Source organism: Danio rerio, chromosome 8, assembly GCF_052040795.2.
Source record: "Danio rerio strain M-AB ecotype USA chromosome 8, GRCz13ab, whole genome shotgun sequence".
Lineage (NCBI taxonomy): Eukaryota > Metazoa > Chordata > Actinopteri > Cypriniformes > Danionidae > Danio > Danio rerio.
This window is the reverse complement of record NC_141028.1, coordinates 18,320,052-18,341,042: the sequence shown is the minus strand read 5'-3', so window position 1 is coordinate 18,341,042 and position 20,991 is coordinate 18,320,052. Positions and strand designations below refer to the sequence as shown.

General features: G+C 35.6%; 1 protein-coding gene across 1 annotated transcript in view; it reads left to right on the top strand.

Annotated features, from left to right (window-relative positions):
* The window catches only part of rnf11b (ring finger protein 11b), a 28,218-nt gene extending 12,003 nt beyond the window's left edge, over window positions 1-16,215 (top strand). Inside the window, 2 exon segments of the mRNA NM_001128408.1 lie at window positions 9,947-10,116; window positions 15,232-16,215. Coding sequence (NP_001121880.1) covers window positions 9,947-10,116; window positions 15,232-15,403 — 342 coding nt within the window. The 3' untranslated portion in view covers window positions 15,404-16,215.
* The last annotated feature ends 4,776 nt before the right edge of the window (window positions 16,216-20,991 follow it).

Sequence of the window (20,991 nt, the reverse complement as noted above, 5' to 3'; positions counted from 1 at the left end):
GATTTCTATAAGGGGAAATCCATGCAGTGTACACAGAGCATTCACGGTAGATACATTTCTGGATTGTGTGAAGAAACAGGCCTGCAGCTTTTAAAGTGTTGGACTCTAAACATTTAACCATTTATTTTCCTGAAGCATTACAATTCAGCAAACTGCAAAGGAATTAGTTTTATGAGAACTTTTTGCAATTCATGCAGAATAAGCAACACTATTACTACTATTGCTTTTCTTAAACTCTCTACCTGAATATTGTTGTGCATGTCCATACGTTTCTGGCTATGACAGGTAGTTTACTATAATTAAACGGCCTCCCAAGTCACCTGTGAGTTGTTGTAAAACTAATTCACATCTTGAATGTGCAGCTGACAAATCTTTAGCTAGCTATTGTGCTAATACAGGCTACAATCTCCAAATAATGTTTCCAGCGCCTTGATGAATCTATGGGACAAATAATTAAGGCAGTTCTGAAGGTGCAGCACTAGCAAGGGTTATCATAAAATGGAAGTGGCCCATGGGAATATGAAGCACACACACATACTGTACCTGTGCGTGTAGGAGTGTTCATGTGTGTTAAAGGAGATCAGGTTTTGTGCTGAGCTGGCATAGACTACACCGCTGACTTGGTAGCACTCAAACAGCTGTTTGTTTAACCTTCGTGCGCTCAGATAAGCGTCCACCTCCTCACTGCTAAGACAAAAAAACAAACTCTGTGTTTGTGTGTGTGACAGAAAAAGAAAAGGAGTTGATTGCCTTAGTGCAAAGCAGGTGCAGAAATTGTCTATTCTCATAAGACTGGATGTTAACATGCACTTTGAAAGTTCAGCCTTATATGTATTTAATGAATGTCTTGTAGCTGCTGGGGGGAAATCACAACTTTTTTTTTTGTAATTGTTTAACATAGTTAGATAGTAGGGTGGCATGGTGGCTTAGTGGTTGACAATGTCGCCTCGCTGTACGTTCACACCGAAAGTGACAAGAGCGTCATAGTAGCCGGAAGTCATTGATTTTCAATGGGAACTGGCGGTGAGGAACGGCACGTCATCGCCGGTGTGGGTATCGAGGGGAGTTGAAATAAAGGCTGTTTCTCTAATCCAAGAAAACAGAGAACGGACTCGTGTTTTTGTGGAGACCGGTCTTGCCAAGTTACCTCGGTAGAACGAACTCGAGAGACTGGAAGAACAGAGACTATGTCCTCTGAGAAATGAGATGCTGCATTCCTTCCTGGTTCTTCCTGATGGTCACATGAACTTCACACGTTTTATTGGAAAATTTCTTAAACATTACAGCATTCATACAACGATTTATTGTTTTCCCCTTTTCACAATATATACTGTACATAAAGACCTTACAAATATAAGTTGCACAATACAAATAAAACAAATTTTAATATGAATTGTGAGACACTCTTGATGTGTTTATGCTTTATTGAAGATTTTCATGGTATCTTTCATCGTTTCATTTAGGGAAACTCCTGAAACAAATAAGTCATATCTCTGAACTTGTATATAAAATACTTCCCACCTCCTTCATCAGCCACAATAACTTCTGACTTCTCAAGCAAGTTTTGCGTTCAAATCTGCATCGATGCGTCCTCTATCAAGAACACATCCGGAAACTGTCACACGTCCTCTGTTCTTGCGGTCTTTGAGTTTGGAACTGAACTTTGACAGTTGATGATGACGTTATACGAGAACATGAGGACGCAGGATGGCTGAAGAATGCATATTGAGAAACAGCCCAAGTCAAATTTATGGTAATGAGCTATGATGCGGTTTGGTGGCAGGAAATCGGAATGTAGAAGTCCGCTTGAAAAGAATCCAGAGAACCCAGTTGTGTGAACTTTGGTTCCAACCACAGTTGTTCCCAAGGGTTTGAATATTGTGGCCGCTGGATTTCCTGATGTTTTCTTAAAGGGACTTTTAATTACCTGCGAGTTACTGATGTGTATTAATGTTTATTATTTTAAAGCGGGAATCTCATGCCAACTAAAACGACAGTACAAAACAGTATTGCTGCTTCAGAATATTTCAGACATATGGACATATTGGATAAGTGGAGCAAAGCCACACCACACGCAACAACTTGATCTTCTAAAGTTTAATAAATTTGATAAAAGCCATGCAACATTTTCATGCAATAACTTTTTTTATATGGAATTGTAACTGATTTGCTGATATGCTGCAGCGACCCCTTTAAATACGAGATCAGTGTAGCGAATTTTGTGGCTCTTGCCAGTGGATCTGTGAAGGCAGAGTGTTGTCACCAGGGCATCCAGATTCCAAAGTGAACTATGATGCTCTCGCTGCCTTCGATATGAATGCACAGATAGAGACAGATTGTCGCTGGCTCAAGCATTGACTGGTTCAGTTGGCATTTCTGTGTGGAGTTTGCATGTTCTCCCCATGTTCACAGATGTGTGCTGTTAGGGGTTGTAATAGTAAATTGGGAAAGCTAAATTGTGTTTAGCGTATGGGTGTTTTCCAGTACGGGTTGCAGCTGGAAGGGCATCCCCTGTGTAAAACATGGTAGCTAAGTTGGTGGTTCATTCCTCTGTGGCAACCTCTGAAATAGAGACTAAGCTGGAGGAAAAGGAATAAATGAATAATTAGACAATTTTTTTTAGATTTGTTGTTAAATTTAAGGGTTAAGTAAATTAAAATGTGGCATTTATAAATGCTATATTAAGTCGGAATATAAGAAACTGCATCTAATGTTAATAAGCAGTTGTTAGTTATGCATCTTAGAAAACATCTTCTCTATAATAAGTCGTGTTAGCTCATGTTTAGTTCTGGAAGCAAATGCTGGGTAATAACAGTAGTGCTGGCAATGCTAGCGTAGCTCATCCTGCTAATGCTCACTGAAGTCTCTGTCCGCTGTGAAGGGTGGATGTGCGTCTGGCTGAGTCATGCTAGCCTGTAGCCTTATTTCGGGCTAATGGAGTGATACATACACACAGGAATGTGGAGCACTGATGCGTGTTTGTTGTGAAAGCAAAGAGTCAACCTTTTGACATTTATTTCTGATGATGATGAAGTCAGTAGGTGACACCGTAATCAGGAATAACTTTGTTTTATGATTCTCTTCTGTTATCTTTGGGGATTTAAAGGCTAGTGTAAATGTTCAGGTTTTGTTTAGTCTGGTGATTCCAGGCAGGGAGTGGTGCTTTTAGGAGAAAGAGCAGAAAACGGATCGCTGGACTGTTCTAGTAATGAGGGCCGGATACTGAACCACATGCTTGGTTTAACACCCAAAGCCTACCAGACCAAACAGAATTCCACGCTCACCAGCTCTGCTTTTTTCCCCTCTCTCTTTGCTCCCTTCATCTCATTGTTTCAGGTAGTTTGTTTCTCTAAGCGAATCAAATCTTTCTCTTTTGCACTTGTTTTGGTGCTGGTGTCTGATTCTGTTCGACAAAGTGTCAGTAGCTCTGAGCTTTTGTTGTTTATAATGTATAAAGTCTGAATCAGTTTGTTTGTAACCGCTTGAAGGAAATAGGAGTCTGTCCATCACAGGTTTTGACATTCTAAAGTCATTTGTGTTTGATCGTGAGGATTTTTGTTACTCAACATTAAGTTTTGTTTGGCTGCTTTTACACTGCAAAGTCTAATGTGCTGATTTCATTTAATATCTTTTTGTGCTAAAAGTGTATTAACTTGACGATCAAATTAAAGGTCAAATCAGACCTTAAGGCTGTTTATGCTTCTGCGTTGAGTGATCGGCGTGACCCACGGCACTTGCCTTGCGCGTAGTCGTGCATTTATACTTCTGTGCGCTGTTTGTGTTGCTCTGCAATAACACTTTGTTCCTCTGTGTTGTTTCTTTGCGGGTGTTTTGTTTTTTCTGAACGTCACCATGATGTACAAGTAGCTAAAACTTGCTTATTCTGAGGTGGGAACTGAGGACGTGCAACAACTTTAATCATAAGGTAAACACAAAACATCTGGAGCTCCTTCATGAGACTCGACACTTGTAAACACTTGCTCAATGTGGCTCTTTCAGCACTGCCCACACTCGGCAGCTACCAAGCCAACCAATCACAGAGCTTTCTCTGTGTGTTGTTGTGATGTGTAGTTACTTTTTTGAGTTGCGTGTCAGCCACGGCGAGGGCTATTTGATATAATGATATGTGCGAGAAGGCTGTGCTGGACTATACGCGTGCGCAGAAGTAAACATCAGCCTTGAGTCAATACTTCTATATTCTCATTTATGGTTTATAGCTTTTCTTGTGTTTTTTTAATGCTAAATATTATAGTTAAGAATAAATTTTTAAATTTCAAAGCAAAACTTTAGATTTATTTTGTCTTTACATATTTGGTTGCATGGCTCTCACACCATCTTAATAATATGGAGGTTAGTGTGTGCTTCATTTTGCCGTTTTTATTTTAGCTTTGCGTTTAATTAAAGGATTAAATAATTATAGCATAGAATAATGTTTTGTCTATTTTTTTTCGTTTTGTGACATGTAACCATGTATTAAGCAGGATAAAGTACAACCAGGCAGCTGTTATATTAGAATTAATCAGTCTCATACAACCAATAAGCCTATAATCAATGGTGATGTTTATTCCTCGCAACTGTCAAAACTGGCTTGCTTGGTTTGTGACTTTTGGAGCTGCACATTGATGGATTTGCTCTTTAGTGTTTGGACTAAGCAAGAAAATTAAATCCCTCTCAACTGAGCTAAACTAAACTTCAACCCTGAAAACGGGACTGACACCATTTCAATTTATTAGAACTACAATGTTAAGCTGCTTTGACATAAGTTAAAAAACAATTTTAATAAAAAAAAGAAAAGAAAAAAAGCTATATAGATAAACATGAATTGAATTGAATTGAATTAGCCTGTTGGGCTTTATTCTATGATAGTAACCGCCTGGAAGTACGTTATTCCTTACATATAGTTACACTGTATAAAGCAATTAGCTGACAATTTCTTTTTAGAAAGTGAGTAAACCTGTTACTTTTAAAGTGAATAGTGGACTTGAATTAAGTAAACCCATTGCCTCAATTAAGTAAATGAACTATGTGTATAATTATAGAAATTAAGTTGTCAACTTTAGAGTTCTAAATTACTGCTGGATTACTCTATTGTTTTTAAAGTGATTTGTTGCTTTTAATGCAACTGCTTTACTCACTTTAATTAAAGTAACTGATCGCCTTTTACAGTGTTTATAGTAGGGCTGCATGATATTGGGAAAAGCGTACATTGCTATATTTTTATTTTCAGTTATTTATATTGTGATATTTTACCAAATAGCTTAAATAACTCTATTTTGAAATAATAAATACATTTATTTTGTATGGGTCTATGGGAAGATTTTGCAGAGGAGTCGATCTGCTGGAAATATAACAGACTAATTGCCAGCATAGACAAATTCAGTAAAGCAATGGTGTAAATAAAGGAATCCAACAGTATTAAGGTACAAAAATAAAATTATTAAACAAACAAAGTGTTGTATAGTCTTTATTATATACATTAAGTAAAATGAACTTTTGGTTAATGCTACAAAATGCAATAATTATTTGTGCCCGAATGTTTTAAGCTCATTTAAAATGTTTGCACCGTCACAGGCCTTAAACACACAACTAATAAACTTTCTCATTTTATGGTTAAACTGAAATGACTCCACAATTGGACCTGGTCAGCTACAATCCTGATTCCACATTACAGATCCTGCGATGTAAATATTGTGCATTCACACATTATGATATCGATGCTAAGACAATATATTTTGCAGCCCTAATATATAGTGTCATGATATATTGTAAACGTTTTTTCACACACATTTTTGAACAGTAGTGTACATTTAATTGCTACATCAAAACTTTATATGGTATATTTGAACGGCTCCATCAATGGTATGAATTTGAGGTGGACCAGTTTTCACTCAGTGATAATAATGTCAGCTTTTCTGTACAAAATGACATACTTTTACCTTTAAGATAAACCATTACCAGAAACATTGCCTGTGAGGTCACTGGCTGACTAGGCAGCGACTCAGCCTTTGTTGGCTTTCCATAAAGTGAAACATAAGAGTGTCAGAGTGTGTCAGAGAAGACGACGCCATCACAACGATCATGTTTCGCCTTCTGCTTGCAGCTGAACACACAAACATGCACACACACACCTTTATTTGCTAGATCACCAAATGCTGACCACTAGGTTATGAGTGTGTGTGTGTCTCATAAATGTACTTTCTGTTTGGTTCAATCATTAGTTGCTCGACAAATAAGTGTGTGTTTAAATAGGTGGCGCAACCTGTCTGATGTGTCCGTCATGTGATCACAGGATCCAATATGGCCACTGTGTGTCCTAATTCTGAAGTGAGCATTGAACCTGATCTCAAAGCTCACCTTTAATCTGGTCTGAAATCAGAACTGCGTTACGGCACGTCTTTTTTTCCCAGCAGAACTTTCTACACAATCTATAGGTTTCATTCCCTTGTGTGGAAATGTGTCCTACTTCTGATTAATGTGGGTTAGAGGTTATAATGTAGGGAGGTGATAAATATCTGCTGGTGTGATTGTCTATGAGGCGGTATCTGTGAGTCTGGCGTTTCTCAGCTGAAGTAGTGCAGATTTTTATGTTGTTGTTTTTTGTTCCCAAGACTGCGAGCTCACGGAGTGTGAAACCTCCAGTCCAATAACCATAAACACCACCATTCACAAATCAACACTCATTTACGAGGCTAATTTATTGAAGGGGTTTTTTAAAGGAGACGTGATTCAAACTCCAGGGTACAATCGGCCACGGCTGAAACGATATATTAACATCCACTCTTGGGTGTAGTGGTGATTTAAAGGTATGATGTTGTAATGGCGGTTAGGTTAATACTGTTGTATACCTCTCTTTTCTGTATTTATTGAAAATGTTAACATTTAGATAAAAGTGAGAATATATTGGTTGTGCATGAAGCATGTTCTGTTAGATTGTGTCAGCTTTAATTCTGTGAGAAATTTACTATGGAGATATGAAAAGATTTGAGACTGAGAGAATTACAAAACTGAATTTGTATTAATAGTGTTCGTTTTATGTAAAACTTCATTAATGTATTTGGAGTATACATTTTCCCGTCATGAAAATAGTCATAGAAGCTGTCATGGTTTTAAACGCAAACTGTCAAACATGTAATGTGTAAATTTGAATTATATATTATGCAGTGATGTTTTAGACAGTTTTGCACACTCCTACACAAACATGCACATTAAAAAGAAATGTAAATATGTGTGTGTGTGTTTGTAATAGGGCTGGGCAATTAATTGAAAAGTAATCGACATTGACAAATTTCCCTAATGTGTGGAGTCTCGTGACCCCACTCTGTTTCTTTTGCACTACATTGACGATTGGTTGCTGCGCCAAAGATGCCTTCAGATGGCATATTTTCTATTACATTAAAATTATTATTTACATTAAAGTATTTGTTTATGGAAGATACAAGAAATGCACTGTTTAAATCATTATTTACAGTATATACAAGAGCTATTTTATTTAGAAGAAATGCTGCTTATTATATCCTTTTAATAGGAAAAACACTGAAAATAACTCGTTTCCATAAGTGCACGTTATTTATTTTCACTTTTTCATAAGAAAATTGACTATTCGTTTTAGGCAATGTGTTTTAATTTCAGCTCAATGTTGATTAATTTTAATAAATAATCACAGATGGTATATAGTATGTGTTTCCTTCAATTATTTTAAAATGCAGTAATGCACCCTTTGTTCAGAAATCTCTCGCTGGTAATATGTGAGAATATTTAGTGTACAAAACCTGTCAGTGAACTATGAGGGCAAATAAACACAATAATTAAATAAAATAGTCGTTTAATAATCATAATAGAGTTAAAATTTTCTTCTAATTGAGATTGTGATTTTTGGCCAAATCGCCCAGCTCTTGTTTGTGAAACAATAAAAATTAAAGAAATTGTGTTTACATTTAGCAGTTTCTAAGTTTTTGCAATATTTTGATGAATTTTAAATGTATTTTATTTCTATTTCTAAACTTGAACAGTGACTTAACTGTTATTTTAACAGATATATTTGTTTAATAAATCTGTTTTGTTCAAATGGACTAACATATATTAGCCATGTTCACTGAGAAATGAATAAAAATATTGAATTTCAAAATGGAGTTTTTTTTAATAATGATCTCTCTCTCTCTCTCTCTCTCTCTCTCTCTCTCTCTCTCTCTCTCTAGTTCTAGGATATTGGAAAAATCTGACGTTGCGATATTTTATGTTTTTGCGAAAAAATATTAAAAGGATAAAATAAGCAGCATGTCTTTAAAGTAAAATAACTCTTGCATATCCTGTAAATAATATTTTAAACAGTGCATTTCTTGCGTCTTCTGTAAACAAATATTTTAATGTAAATAACAAGTTTATTATGCAGAAAAATATGCCGTTTCAATGCGTCTCTAGTGCAGCTTTCAATCATCGTCAATGTTGTGCAAAGTAACTGCGGGGTCACGTGACTTCACACAATAGGGAAAGTAATTGTAAAAAATCGACCCAGACAAATTCGATCGAATACAGGTTCTCATTGTCAATTTCAATTAATTGCCCAGCCCTACGTTGTCTCTTGTAACATATCTAAAAAATATTTATATAAATTAGTTTTTTCACTTTTATAAGTAATAAATCAAAATTATGTGAGATTTTTCATTAAAGCTAGCTAAATAATCTGCCATTGTGGTAAGCAAAATAATCCTGTTTTAGGTTTGACACACAGATATTTGGACATGAAACATTACAAAAAAAATCTAAGAAACACATTTTTTGTAAATGTAAATCAACAATAAATCATCTTCATTGTATAAATAATTCAATTCAAATTACTTTTTGTTACACCTCCAAAAATCATAATTTCTTGTGCCCAAATGTTTTAAACTCTCTTGAAATGCTCTATCACAAACCTTAAAAACACATGCAAATGATCAATTTATTCCACCTTCACTTTCTTATGGTTAATCTTAGCAGTGACTTTATAAATCCTATGTTTTGTGGCACCTGGTCAACTGTAAACCAGACTCGACATCGTAAATCCTGCGATGTGATTATTGCAGATACGCACATTGCGGAATCGATGCTGAAACAGTATATTGCAGCCCTACTATATAACAAACAGATCATAGTATATACCCACACATATAAAGACAAATCTATGTTATATCAACAATTTTAATTATGAGGTTTCCCCTTTTGCATATTTCAAATACATGCATCTTTTCTATTTGTTATGGATGCTAAATGTAATGTAAATGATAGTGTGTATACAGTATTTTTTTGTATTTGCAAATCAATTTATACATTTAATTTTTTAATAATTATTATTTGTGTTATATATTTATATGTTGTATCCTTCAACTCCATAAGAAACTGCCTGACAGATATTTATGTTTATTCATCCAACAGGAAGGTGCTAGAATGTTGTGGCTTAATTTACCAATATAAAGCAAAAACAGCCCTTAATATATATATAAAAAACAGCTTATGTACAATTAATCTTCTGCTAGAAGTAACACTATAACATTTATTTGTTCCAATGACAGCCTTTTAATACCCTATTTGTGTTTGTTTTAGTCGAGTGTTTAGCACACAGAGCTTAAACATGCTCTCAGACTCTCAAAACGGCTTTGACTAGTGAATGCTGAGCAGGCACCTGTCTCAATGGGTGCTATTGTGCACCTCTCTCTCTTCAGAAGCACCCTTTGGACTCAATATGCTCCCATTTTTGGGCCTCTTGCATCAGTTTGGTTCTAAAAGGGAGATACTGCCACCTAGTGGAGCTTTAATTGCACCTCAAATATAAAGAAGATGTTTACTCATATCTGTATTTAACATTGCATTGCTGTACACTCAGTTCTGGATCAGCTTGGCCATTTGCACATTACTGAGTGCATCTCAAACCACTGTTAAATCTTCTGATATCATCTCTGTATATTTTCAGGAGCAGATCCATGTGCCGGTGTATCACCCCACTCCTAGCCAGGCCCGACTGGCGACCCAACTTACTGAAGAGGAGCAGGTGCGGATCGCTCAACGGATTGGCCTCATCCAGCATCTTCCCAAAGGTGTCTATGATCCAGGCAGTGACGGCACCGAGAAGAAGATCCGAGAGTGAGTCATGATGTTGTGCATCTCTGCTGCATCTTAGTCATTCACACATGGTATTATTAAAGGGGTTGTTCACCTAAAAATAAAATTTAATCACCCTTAATGATTTTAAACATTTTTGAGTTTCTTTTTTATGTTGAACCCATAAGAAGATATATTAAGAATGCTGAAAACCTGTAACCATCGACTTCCATAGTAGGGAAACATTACTATCAGGGTCTCTTGCAGGTTCTTAAAGTCTTAAAATGTCTTAAATTTCAAAAACTAAATTTTAGGCCTTAAAGTAATAAATTCACTAAAATATTGTCTTATATTAAATCAATTTAAACAGGTCTTCCCAATTGGGCCGACATCCGTCCAAATGACCAACAATCCGTCTCGAGGAAACTCTTTCTTAAATTGAATATTTACGTATTGCTAAGAGATACAATTTACAATAGCTGTTCCACGTTCTCTAAACTAAATTAAAGAAAACTAAAAACAATTACACAATTCCTCATGATAACAACACAGCAACACATCATTTTACATGATACATTATACTCAACCAGTTTAAACCAAAAGCCAACAAATGTATATTTTTGATTATTTATGTCATTGTCTCCATAATAAATCAACTTTACCAATGTTAAACTTGTCATTTAAAAAAAGAAAAAGAGATATTGTATTGAAAAAGTGTTTACAACTAGAGTTTTGACACATTAAAATATGTTGCTAAGAAATAATTAAATTAGATTTTATTTGTGGCATCCGACCGGGCCATTGAAATAATCATTAGTGTTTAGCCCTGTAAGTCTAAAATTTATTTTATAATGGTCTTAAATTTGACTTGATTAAACCTGCTGAAACAGTGTAGTATGGAGGTAAATGCCTCCTTGTATTTCGTTTTCTTCGAAATATCTTCTTTTGTAGAAAAAAAAAACTCTTAAAGGTTTGAAACAAGTAAATGGTGAGTAAACAATGACAGAATTGTCTCTGAAAGCTGCACTTTGGTTGTTTGGATCACAAGTAGACTCATTTTTCCAACAAATTCCTGTTTACACCTGGTGTTTTACAACTGGTGTTAATAATTTGGATTTTCCAGTGTACATTTTGTGATTAGGATTGTTTACACAACAACAATGTAGTCAGAAGTTTCTCCCATGCATTTTTAAAAAAGTTTCATTTTGATTACGTGTGTTTGGCCAGTAGTTGAAGCTCTCCCTTGTTTTTTTTTTGTAAACAGTATCTAATAGTAGGGAAGTGATGACATGTCTGCAATGGCCCAGCGTTGAAGTTTTTATTTGTTTTTGTTTTTTACTTGCCATGTGTGTAAGTTGCATCCCCACTGTTGATTGTGTAATGTGAAGTAAAACCACACTATGAAGATGAAGCATTAAAAAACTCTGCATAATACTCCTCCATCAGGCCCCCCGACTCCCCACTGAAAAAGTCCTGAATTTGGCCTCTATATGAGCTCATTTGTCCTATTTTGACAGTATCCCATCATCAATTGTGAAAACTGACAAATTTAAGACTAATTTAATTTATAATTATTCAAATGGACAAATTCTGACTAAGGAAATGAGCTGGCCAGTTTGTTATTTGTTTAGAGGCTACTGTTTTTCATTTAAAAAAAGTTTTAACAGATTCCTTTTTTTTTTTTTTTTTTTGGTGTTAAATGATAGATGGTGATGAATTTGTATTTTAAAAACAAGTATCTTTTCATATTTCTTTAATCAAAACTTGCAATTTAAAATTCTAATCTCATAACATTATTCATAAAACTGTAATAACTTGCAATTTAAATGCACATTTGTACACTTTGTGAATAAAATAGTACGGTAAGCACTGGTAGAAAATATTATAGAAAATATTTTTGTTGCTTCAAAAAGTGTGATAATGACCACCATCCAACAAGCTAATCCAGAAAAGATTGGTAAAATGTCACTAAAATTCAGTATTTGAACTTCATAATTGAATAGAAAATGAGGCGAATAACTGCAAAAAGGTCCAGAAAAACAGGTCCAGGTTTTTCAGAAAAAGGACCAACCCTTTTATTTGGCAGCCTACAGGCCTGTCCATTGGTGTGTATGTTTGTTTGCACTTGCCTTTAATCAACACATTTCTAACATTAATATTTCTACTTTTTTGTTTTTGTCTGTAATCAACCACTTAGAGTGCCGGTAGTCATTGATTTGCATTTCGTGATTCAACAAGAGCCACAGTCTCAGAAAATATTCTTTAAAATGTTAGGCCTACTTAAACAAATATTTTTGGAAATTCTCATAAATTTTTTGGGAGAACTATTCTTTTGAACTCTTGCAGGCATCACAATTGCCTGAATGACTTTTTTTCATAGTATATTATTAAATTACTATTATTATTTTTTTACATAGATCGTGTCCAGTTTGATCAAAGAATAAAAAACATATTTGGAGCTATTTATACAGTTTCAGCCAAAAATGGGAGTCTTTTAATATGTTTTGCATGTTTATTTACATGACAATGTTGGTTTGTGACTAAAATTACATACATTTGATTACAAATTTCAAAGGGTATGTTTTTGAAAGCGCAGTCATTGTCAGGTCCATGTAAACGATAGAAAACGAAAGTCTGTAAAAATGATGACATTATGCATATGCTTAATATACATATTTAATGGAGTGTATATTAACAGCAAGGGCAAACAAGCATATTTTACAGGGTACATTGTAGTGTTTCCTAATGCCTCATAAGTGAAGTGTGGATTTACTTCACATTACAACTGCAAGCTGAGATGCAAATTTTTACACATCGGGCAAATTGTACATAGACATCAGTGCTGAGCCGCCAATGGCAGGTCACTTCTCTACAGGTATTGTTTTCAAACATGATGACACTGCAAAATACTGGCCTGGTATGTTTATGTATAAATACAGATCATTTTGAAAACGTGAAACTTTTTCAGTACATTTTTCCATGTTAATGTAATCTTAGAGTGCAATGTTAAAGAAGGATACATCAGGAGAACTAGTTTCTGTTCATTTAGTTGTATATTATACTAACATAATTCCTCTGAATGTGTTTTTTTTTATACAATTAAGATAATTATTCATTTTGATTCATGTTTCTGTTCAGCGTCTAGTACTATGCGACCAATCTCACAAATATGGGAATTGAGACTTGAATAAGGAGGCGCTTGTTATAATAGACAGTGAACAGTTTAGTTTTTGTTATATTATTTTTTTATTATTCATTATTTGTCGGACAGAATTAATATATCACATTCAAGCTGTATAAATGATTTGATTCGGACAGGTTTTGTTTATGTAATAGATTCATTATAATAGCGGAAATAATAGCATGTTAATATGTATATTATACATCTTCATATGTTTATAATACATCTTTTTACATTCAATAAATGCGTGTTGTTAAATAAAACAACATTAAATAGTATTTATTTGCTTATTTTCCAATAACTTTTTACATTTATTTTCTCAGATGAAATATTTTGGTAGCTTATAGTAAAACTATTTTGTTTCTGAACCATATTACAGTACTTTAATTTGTGATAATTATAGTTTGCAAATTTAGTTATGCAAACTGTACTGTTTAAAAAATAATAATAACAGTAACTTTCTACAGTTTAGTGAAATATAAAGTTTATCAGTTAAAGGTGCAGAATGCAATATGATTCATTCATTACTGATTCATTACCAAATACTATTTTATTGTACTATTTCATACAGTATAATAAAATTAGTTATAGTAAGTATATGAAGCATATTTTTTCATGTGGGTTTAAAAGAGTAAACCTATTCATTTAAACATTAATCACATTATTGTTTTATTTTTTTCTATTTTATAACAAAATGATCATTTAACTTTAAAGAATATCTAAATGTAAATTTCATTCATGGGCGATAACATAAGGTGCTGTAATTTGGTAGCAAGATTCTGCCATCTATTAAAATCTTTTTTTTTTTTTTTATCTAATGCTCGAGTTGAGAATGCAGGATTTTAGCCCTGATTTTGACTCCTCGACAGGTTTTGAGAAATCACAGACAAAAGCCAGAAATCAAAGGCAAATCTTTCACGCGAGTAACAATCACACAGTGTGAACTATCAAATATGCGACCTGAGAGAATCGCCAATGAGTCGCCGACACCCGTGAGATATTTGGCATGCTAAACATCTGGAGCTGTCAGCAATTCAAATCATGCCGTGTGAAATGAGTTTTGATTGAAAATAACCTCGGCTATCACCAACAGCCAATGAGAGAGCAATATCCACTAGTGTGGGTATCTGCAGGCCAGCGAGAGGTTGGAGAGAAGTTAAAAGGGCTTCTCTTTGGTTTACTTGAACCCAAGAAATGGAGGAAAGGGTCGAAAAAGAAATAAAGTTGAGGGGAAATTGCTAATTCCCTTCAGAGCCAGGTGAGCAAAATAAGTACATTTTCTACCGCACTAAAGGCTTCTTTCTCGTCATGTAGTTAACAATAACAAAAGATAAACTACGTGACCTCACGTTATTTTCACGTCACATCTCACGTGCATTTGGTTGTGAGAGGTAGTTTGCAGACCGAGACAAAGTTGTCAGCAATTCTTCCTATATCAAGGTCATGCAGTGTGAAACCCTCTGTCACCAATCCACCCTACAGTGTAAACACATCACCGACGGATGCTACCCAGATAGTCGTGCATTGTGAAAACATCTGTGTTCATCAACATCTACTTTGAAAATCATACAGTCTGAACTTGGCATACGGCAACATTGAGATCCTGAATTAGTTAATACACAATCTTACAATCAGACAGTCTAATTGATGTTTTCTTTGTGTATATGGATGTGTGAATAAAGTCAAGTGTTTTATCTAATTATTTTTATCTACGTTATTTAAGTACCAAAGCACACAGATCACTGCACAGATATTAAAGTTACAGTTAAAATATAATAATGAAATAATGACTGATATAGGAAGCTAAACTGTTCATGGTCTAATTTAATGAATGGGGATCGTAGCAGTGGCCGGGCGACCAGAAACACTGCTTCCTTAGTCTGGTCTTGATCGCCATTTATGTGAAATAGGCCAACATTCACTGGCAATGCACTTCCTTTTTGGAAGCTTAACTTGTATGTGTTCTTTCTGTGCAGGTGTGTGATCTGCATGATGGACTTTGTGTATGGAGACCCGATCCGGTTCCTCCCCTGCATGCACATCTACCACCTGGACTGCATAGACGACTGGCTTATGAGGTCCTTCACATGTCCCTCCTGTATGGAGCCTGTCGACGCTGCCTTGCTCTCATCCTACGAAACTAACTGACCTGCACTGATCCCGGCCGTGCAAACTCACACACATATACACACACACAAGTCCTGTCTTCACACTAGAGACCAACTAAGCGAGCCGTGAGGATGCTGTGCTTCTGGCTTTATGACATAAAACAGCTCCCGCAAGGTCACGCTGATCACGAAAGCTCTTCTGCACCGTCCTGCTGGACAGGCAAATCTGCAGGAGCCCTTTTTTTTGCACCCTGATGACTATCATGTGATTTCCTTTTGTCTCTCGCTGACGACGCCCAGAAAAAAGCCGGTCCTGCATCATTCCACTGTAGCAACACTTACACTGGAAGGAGACCAACGTACTGGAGGAAGCTGAAAAACAGGCTCCACATTGATTCAATCCCTATTTATTTCTTTTCTTTCCTTCTCAGTGTCTGTTGTTTCCATTTAAGGGCTCGTTTGATTTCTGCCGAAGCTGCAGTGGAGCAAAAACAAAGGGCGTTGCACATGCAAAGACAGACAGAAGAGAAAAAAAGAGATAAAACATGATGTTTTTTGCACTTTTGACTCAAAAACGAAACTAAAAACTAAATTAAGCCCAATTGTACACACACACACACACACACACACACACGTGTTCATACAGCCCCTTGCGCACGCAGGAGGTATTCGGTATGACTTTTATTTAACCACATGTTAGCTTTTTGAGTTTGTTTGCTTGTTTTCAAAGTACTTTATGAACACTTCAGCTGGCCAGTTTGTGTTGAGGAATTAACATTTTTCTGTATTGGTCAAAATGAATATAGTTAATTCATTTATTAATTAATAAATAAATGATGGTTGTATTGATGATTATAATAGTAATATGCATAAATTATATCGAGATATATATGTAGTAATAATTAATGAGAATAATGCGTGGGTTTCCGCTGGGTGCTCCAGTTTCTACCACAAGTTCAAAGATGTGTGGTGTAGGTGAATTGGGTACGCTAAATTCGTGTTTGTATGTGAATGAGTATGTATGGGTGTTCCCAGTGATGGGTTACAGCTGGAAGGGCATCCGCTGCGTGAAACATTTGCTGGATAAGTTGGCAGTTCATTCTGCTGTGGCGACTCCTGATTAATAAAGAGAAATTAATCAATTAATAATAATAATAATAATAATAAGGTTACGTACATGTACAACAAATATGACAACAAAAACAATTATAATACTGATTTATTTAAATAAATAGTTTGTCTTAAAGGGCATCTATGATGAAAATCATCTTAAGTAAGCTGTTTGGACAGAGCTGTGTGTAAGTAATAGAAACACAATACGTTTTTTTTTTTTTTTTTTTAATTTTCTGACGTTAAAATTGGATCCAAATCCCTTCCATTTTGAGTCCCACCACAACGGGATATAAGAGTGCGGTTTCCCCGCCCACCGTAATGATTGACAGCCGCGAATCTAACATGTCTCTGTAGTAACACATGTAATCATATCAGCAAGACAGGACGTTCGCAAAGCATCTGGAATTAAAAGATCTGTTCAGCTCTCTGTGATCATCAAATGTGACCAAGAATGAGTTTTACAAGTTTAAAACCTTTTTAAAACAGTGCATGTTTGCTATGAATTACAGAGATTTTACCATCTTCGTCACTACAACCGCGTGTCAATACAATTATAAAAGAAGACGCTTCAATCCCGGTTTGTGAACGTTAAATCAGCTTTATTTTGTACATCAGCATAAAGGATATCCATACAGCAATGGATATTAAACTGTATCATGTCACATTTGCAGTGTGCAATTCATCGTTGCAGAAAGGCTTGAATTAACTCCACAACAAATACATCAAATAATTATTGGGAAAGTTCTTACTGTAGTATTTCTCACAAACGTTACGTGAGATCTGCTTCCTTTATGTCTGTCACTGTGCTGACGGAGCCAAGGCGAGATTGAGGCACACTTTCACAGGCATGTGGGAACGGTGGGCAGGGAGAACCAGCATTAAAGCCACAGGCCACAAAAACAGCTACACAGTGCTCAGAGCAGAAAATTCCAATATTCTGAAAGGTGTAATACATATTCTGATGGGTGTTTTGAGCTGAAACTTTACAGACACATTCTGGAGAATACAAAAGACTTATCTTAAATCTTGAAAAGGGGGTAAAATGGGTGCCCTTTAAAACACTATCGTAAATGTTATATTCATCATTAATATTACTATTAATTGAATTATCATGAAAGATAGATTTTTCTTCATTTTGTTCTGCATTAAACGTCGAAATAGAGGCTAAACTCACACATCGGTCAGGCTGAATTGTTCTGTTGTTTTTTGTGAATCATGTTTTGTTTTCTCCTTTACGTTATTATGGGAAATATTCTAGTTAAGAATGATAAAATCATCATTACTGTTAGTGTAGTGACACAACCGAGAAATGTATTTTGCAGACAAAAACAAAAAAAACACTGAAAGTTTGAAGGTCAGTCTGGAGTGATTTATAAATGCAATATCGGCTGTATTGACTCATGAAACTACACGTATGAGTGTGTGAGTGTCTAATGAGAATTTCACCTTCCTCGCTCATGCACCCATGTGTTTTGTTAACTTTATTGTGCATAGTGCAATGCTATTGTAGATTATAAATATTTTATTTTATTTTATTTGAATTTCCCAGTACTTTTGAAGACTTTATAGCCTCATAAGGGACTCGTAAGCTTAGCAGACAAAAAAAAAATCCTCCATGGGTTAGATTAACAAATTAATGTTTTCCTCTTATTGCTTTTGTGGAGGGGACAAATGCATTTTTCTCATAGACCTCAAAATCTTGGCTTTAATTTCTACTGAATACTGGACAACATACAGTGGACGATCGCACTCATGATGTTTGTTCGAAATCAAATTACACCCACTCTTCTCAATCTGTCAATGATGTATGTTAAAAAGCACAAGAGAGCATAGAAATCTCTATTTTTCTGATCTCTTAAATTTTATATAAAGACAAATGTAATTGGTAAAGGTTACAGTAATATAAAAGGGATAGTTCACCCAAAAATGACAAATGACTCACCATTTGCTAACACTCAGCTGGTTCCAAATCTTTATAAGCCCTGTTGAGCACAAAAAATATATATATTTTAAAGAATGTAGCCATTGACTTCCATAGTAGGAAACAAAATAGATACCAGTTTTCAGCATTCTTCAAAATATCTTCTTTTGTGTTCAACATAAGAAAGAAGCAAGGTAAGTAAACGATGAAGGAATTTTCACTTTAGAGTGAACTCTGCCTTTAAATGTGTTCCCTTAATTCATCAAAACAGAAGAGAAAGTTCTGGTGGTTTAGTGCTGCTATTGAAGTGAAGATTTTCTTTTTTCCTCGTGTGTGAATTCATGCCTTGTGTGGAGTGACTGTAAGTGTGTAGTTGATGAAGGTGGCGGATATATTCTTCATAGAAAATCCATTGACCTGTTTTTTTTTTTTTTTGCACAATTCTTTTAGTTTTTGTCTTTGATTTTCTTTTTTTTCAGACTCCATACACTACTGTTCTAATTTAGGAGTGAGCAAAATATTAGTCTTTTTAAAAGATGCAGATTTTGTTCACCAAGGCTGCATTATTATTAATTGAAAATACCATATACAATGTGAAAAACTATTTAAAATAACTGTTTTGTCATTGAATATAGCTGAAAATTATTTTACAACACTGAAAACTCAATTAATAATGCCAAAATCAAGATTTAAGTTAATTAAAATAATTAAAATAATATATTAAAACTTATTTCACTGAGAAAACTTATTTTGAATAGTAAAAATATTTCACATCTTCACAGTGTGTGCTGTATTTTAGGTCAATTAAATACAGCATTGGTGAACATTAAAGTCTTACACAAAATATTTAAAACTCTCACCAGTAGTGTAGAGCTCCATTGCCTTAGACCAGACAAGCAGGAGCTTCAGGCTGGACGTTCTGGGCTGACGGGGCTCTGCACCAGCATCAGGAGGATGGACTGATGATGATGATGATGATGGTGAGTGGACATTTGGACATAATAAAATCCCGTTCACAGACATTTTGGCTCCTGAGAGACGCATCATCAATGCAATGCCATACTACAGTACATGAAACTGATTCTCCATGATGTGCTGGAAGCACATGGACATTTTCTGTGACCTGTTTGTGTGTGACACGTGTGTGTAAGGCTGTGAGAGTTTCCCGTTTGTTTATGTATATTATACATAAACGTATGTATATATAAAATTATGCATCTTCTATGTACTACAGGCAAATAATAAATAGAATTTATGCTATGCTATGCTTTTATCATTTGCTTGCACACACTTTACATTGCACACACAAACAATGTGGCATATACATTATTTAAACTTATACTAGTTTAAATGTTGCATTATTTAAATGCGCTATATAAATACACATTACATTACATTACATTACATTACTAAATAAAACTATTTTAGAAACAATAATTCAGGTGTGAATAATCTAATATTACACAAACACAAACTTTTTTCACTATTTTAATAGCTGAACTGAACAACAGAAGTGTTTGTCACTTAATTTAAAGGGACTGTTCATCCAAAAATGTTAATTCTGTCATCATTTGATAACCGCCAACTATAGCAAATGTTTCTCCTACCATCGATGTCAGTAGTTACCAGTTCCCATTAATTCTTTCATTTTCAACTGCTTTTCCGGGGCCGGGTCGCGGGGGCAGCAGTCTTAGGAGAGAACGCCAAACATCCCTCTCCCCAGACACTTCCTCTAGCTCCTCCGGGGGGATCCCAAGGCGTTCCCCGGCCAGCCAAGAGACACAGTCCCTCCAGCGTGTCCAGGGTCTTCCCCGAGGCCACCTGCCGGTGGGACTTGCTTGGAAAACCTCCCTATAGGCGTCCAAGAGGCATCCGAAACAGATGCCCGAGCCACCTCAGCTGACTTCTCTTGATGTGGAGGAGCAGCGGCTTTACTCCGAGCTCCTCCAAGATGTCAGAGCTCCTCACCCTATCTATAAAGGTGCACCCTGCCACCCTGTGAAGGAAACTCTTTTCGGTTGCTTGAATCCGAGATCTTAACCTTTCGGTCATGTCCCAAAGCTCATGAACATAGGCGAGAGTAGGAACATAGATTGACCAGTAGATCGAGAGCTTTGCCTTTTGTTCCATCCTTCCCCCACTCGTGAACAAACCCAAGTTCCCAACATTCTTCAAAATATCTGTTTTATGTTTTCAAAAGAACCAAAAATAAATGTCAAGTGTGAGTAAATGACTGAATTTTTGGGTGAACTATCCCTTTAAGGTCAGGTCACATTTTAATGAGTGAACAACGCAGAAGTGCCAAAAGTTATTACGTATTTGTTAAATGCTACTGGTTATTATTAAAGTTTTTGGAATTCGCTTGTTGTTCGCTGCAAAAGGACGTCAATCACTATTTTAAGCCGAATATCATAAAACCGGTCGGTCAGTCCGTGTTTAAACTGCGGTGTCATCTGTGTGCCACTAGAGGGTGCTGTTCCTACTCCTCTATCAGAACCAGAACACACGAACTGCTGAGTCACTTTAGTAGTAGGCCTTGCCCTGCCATTTCCATAAATATTCATAATCAAAAACTACAACTTCCTTCTAAAAAA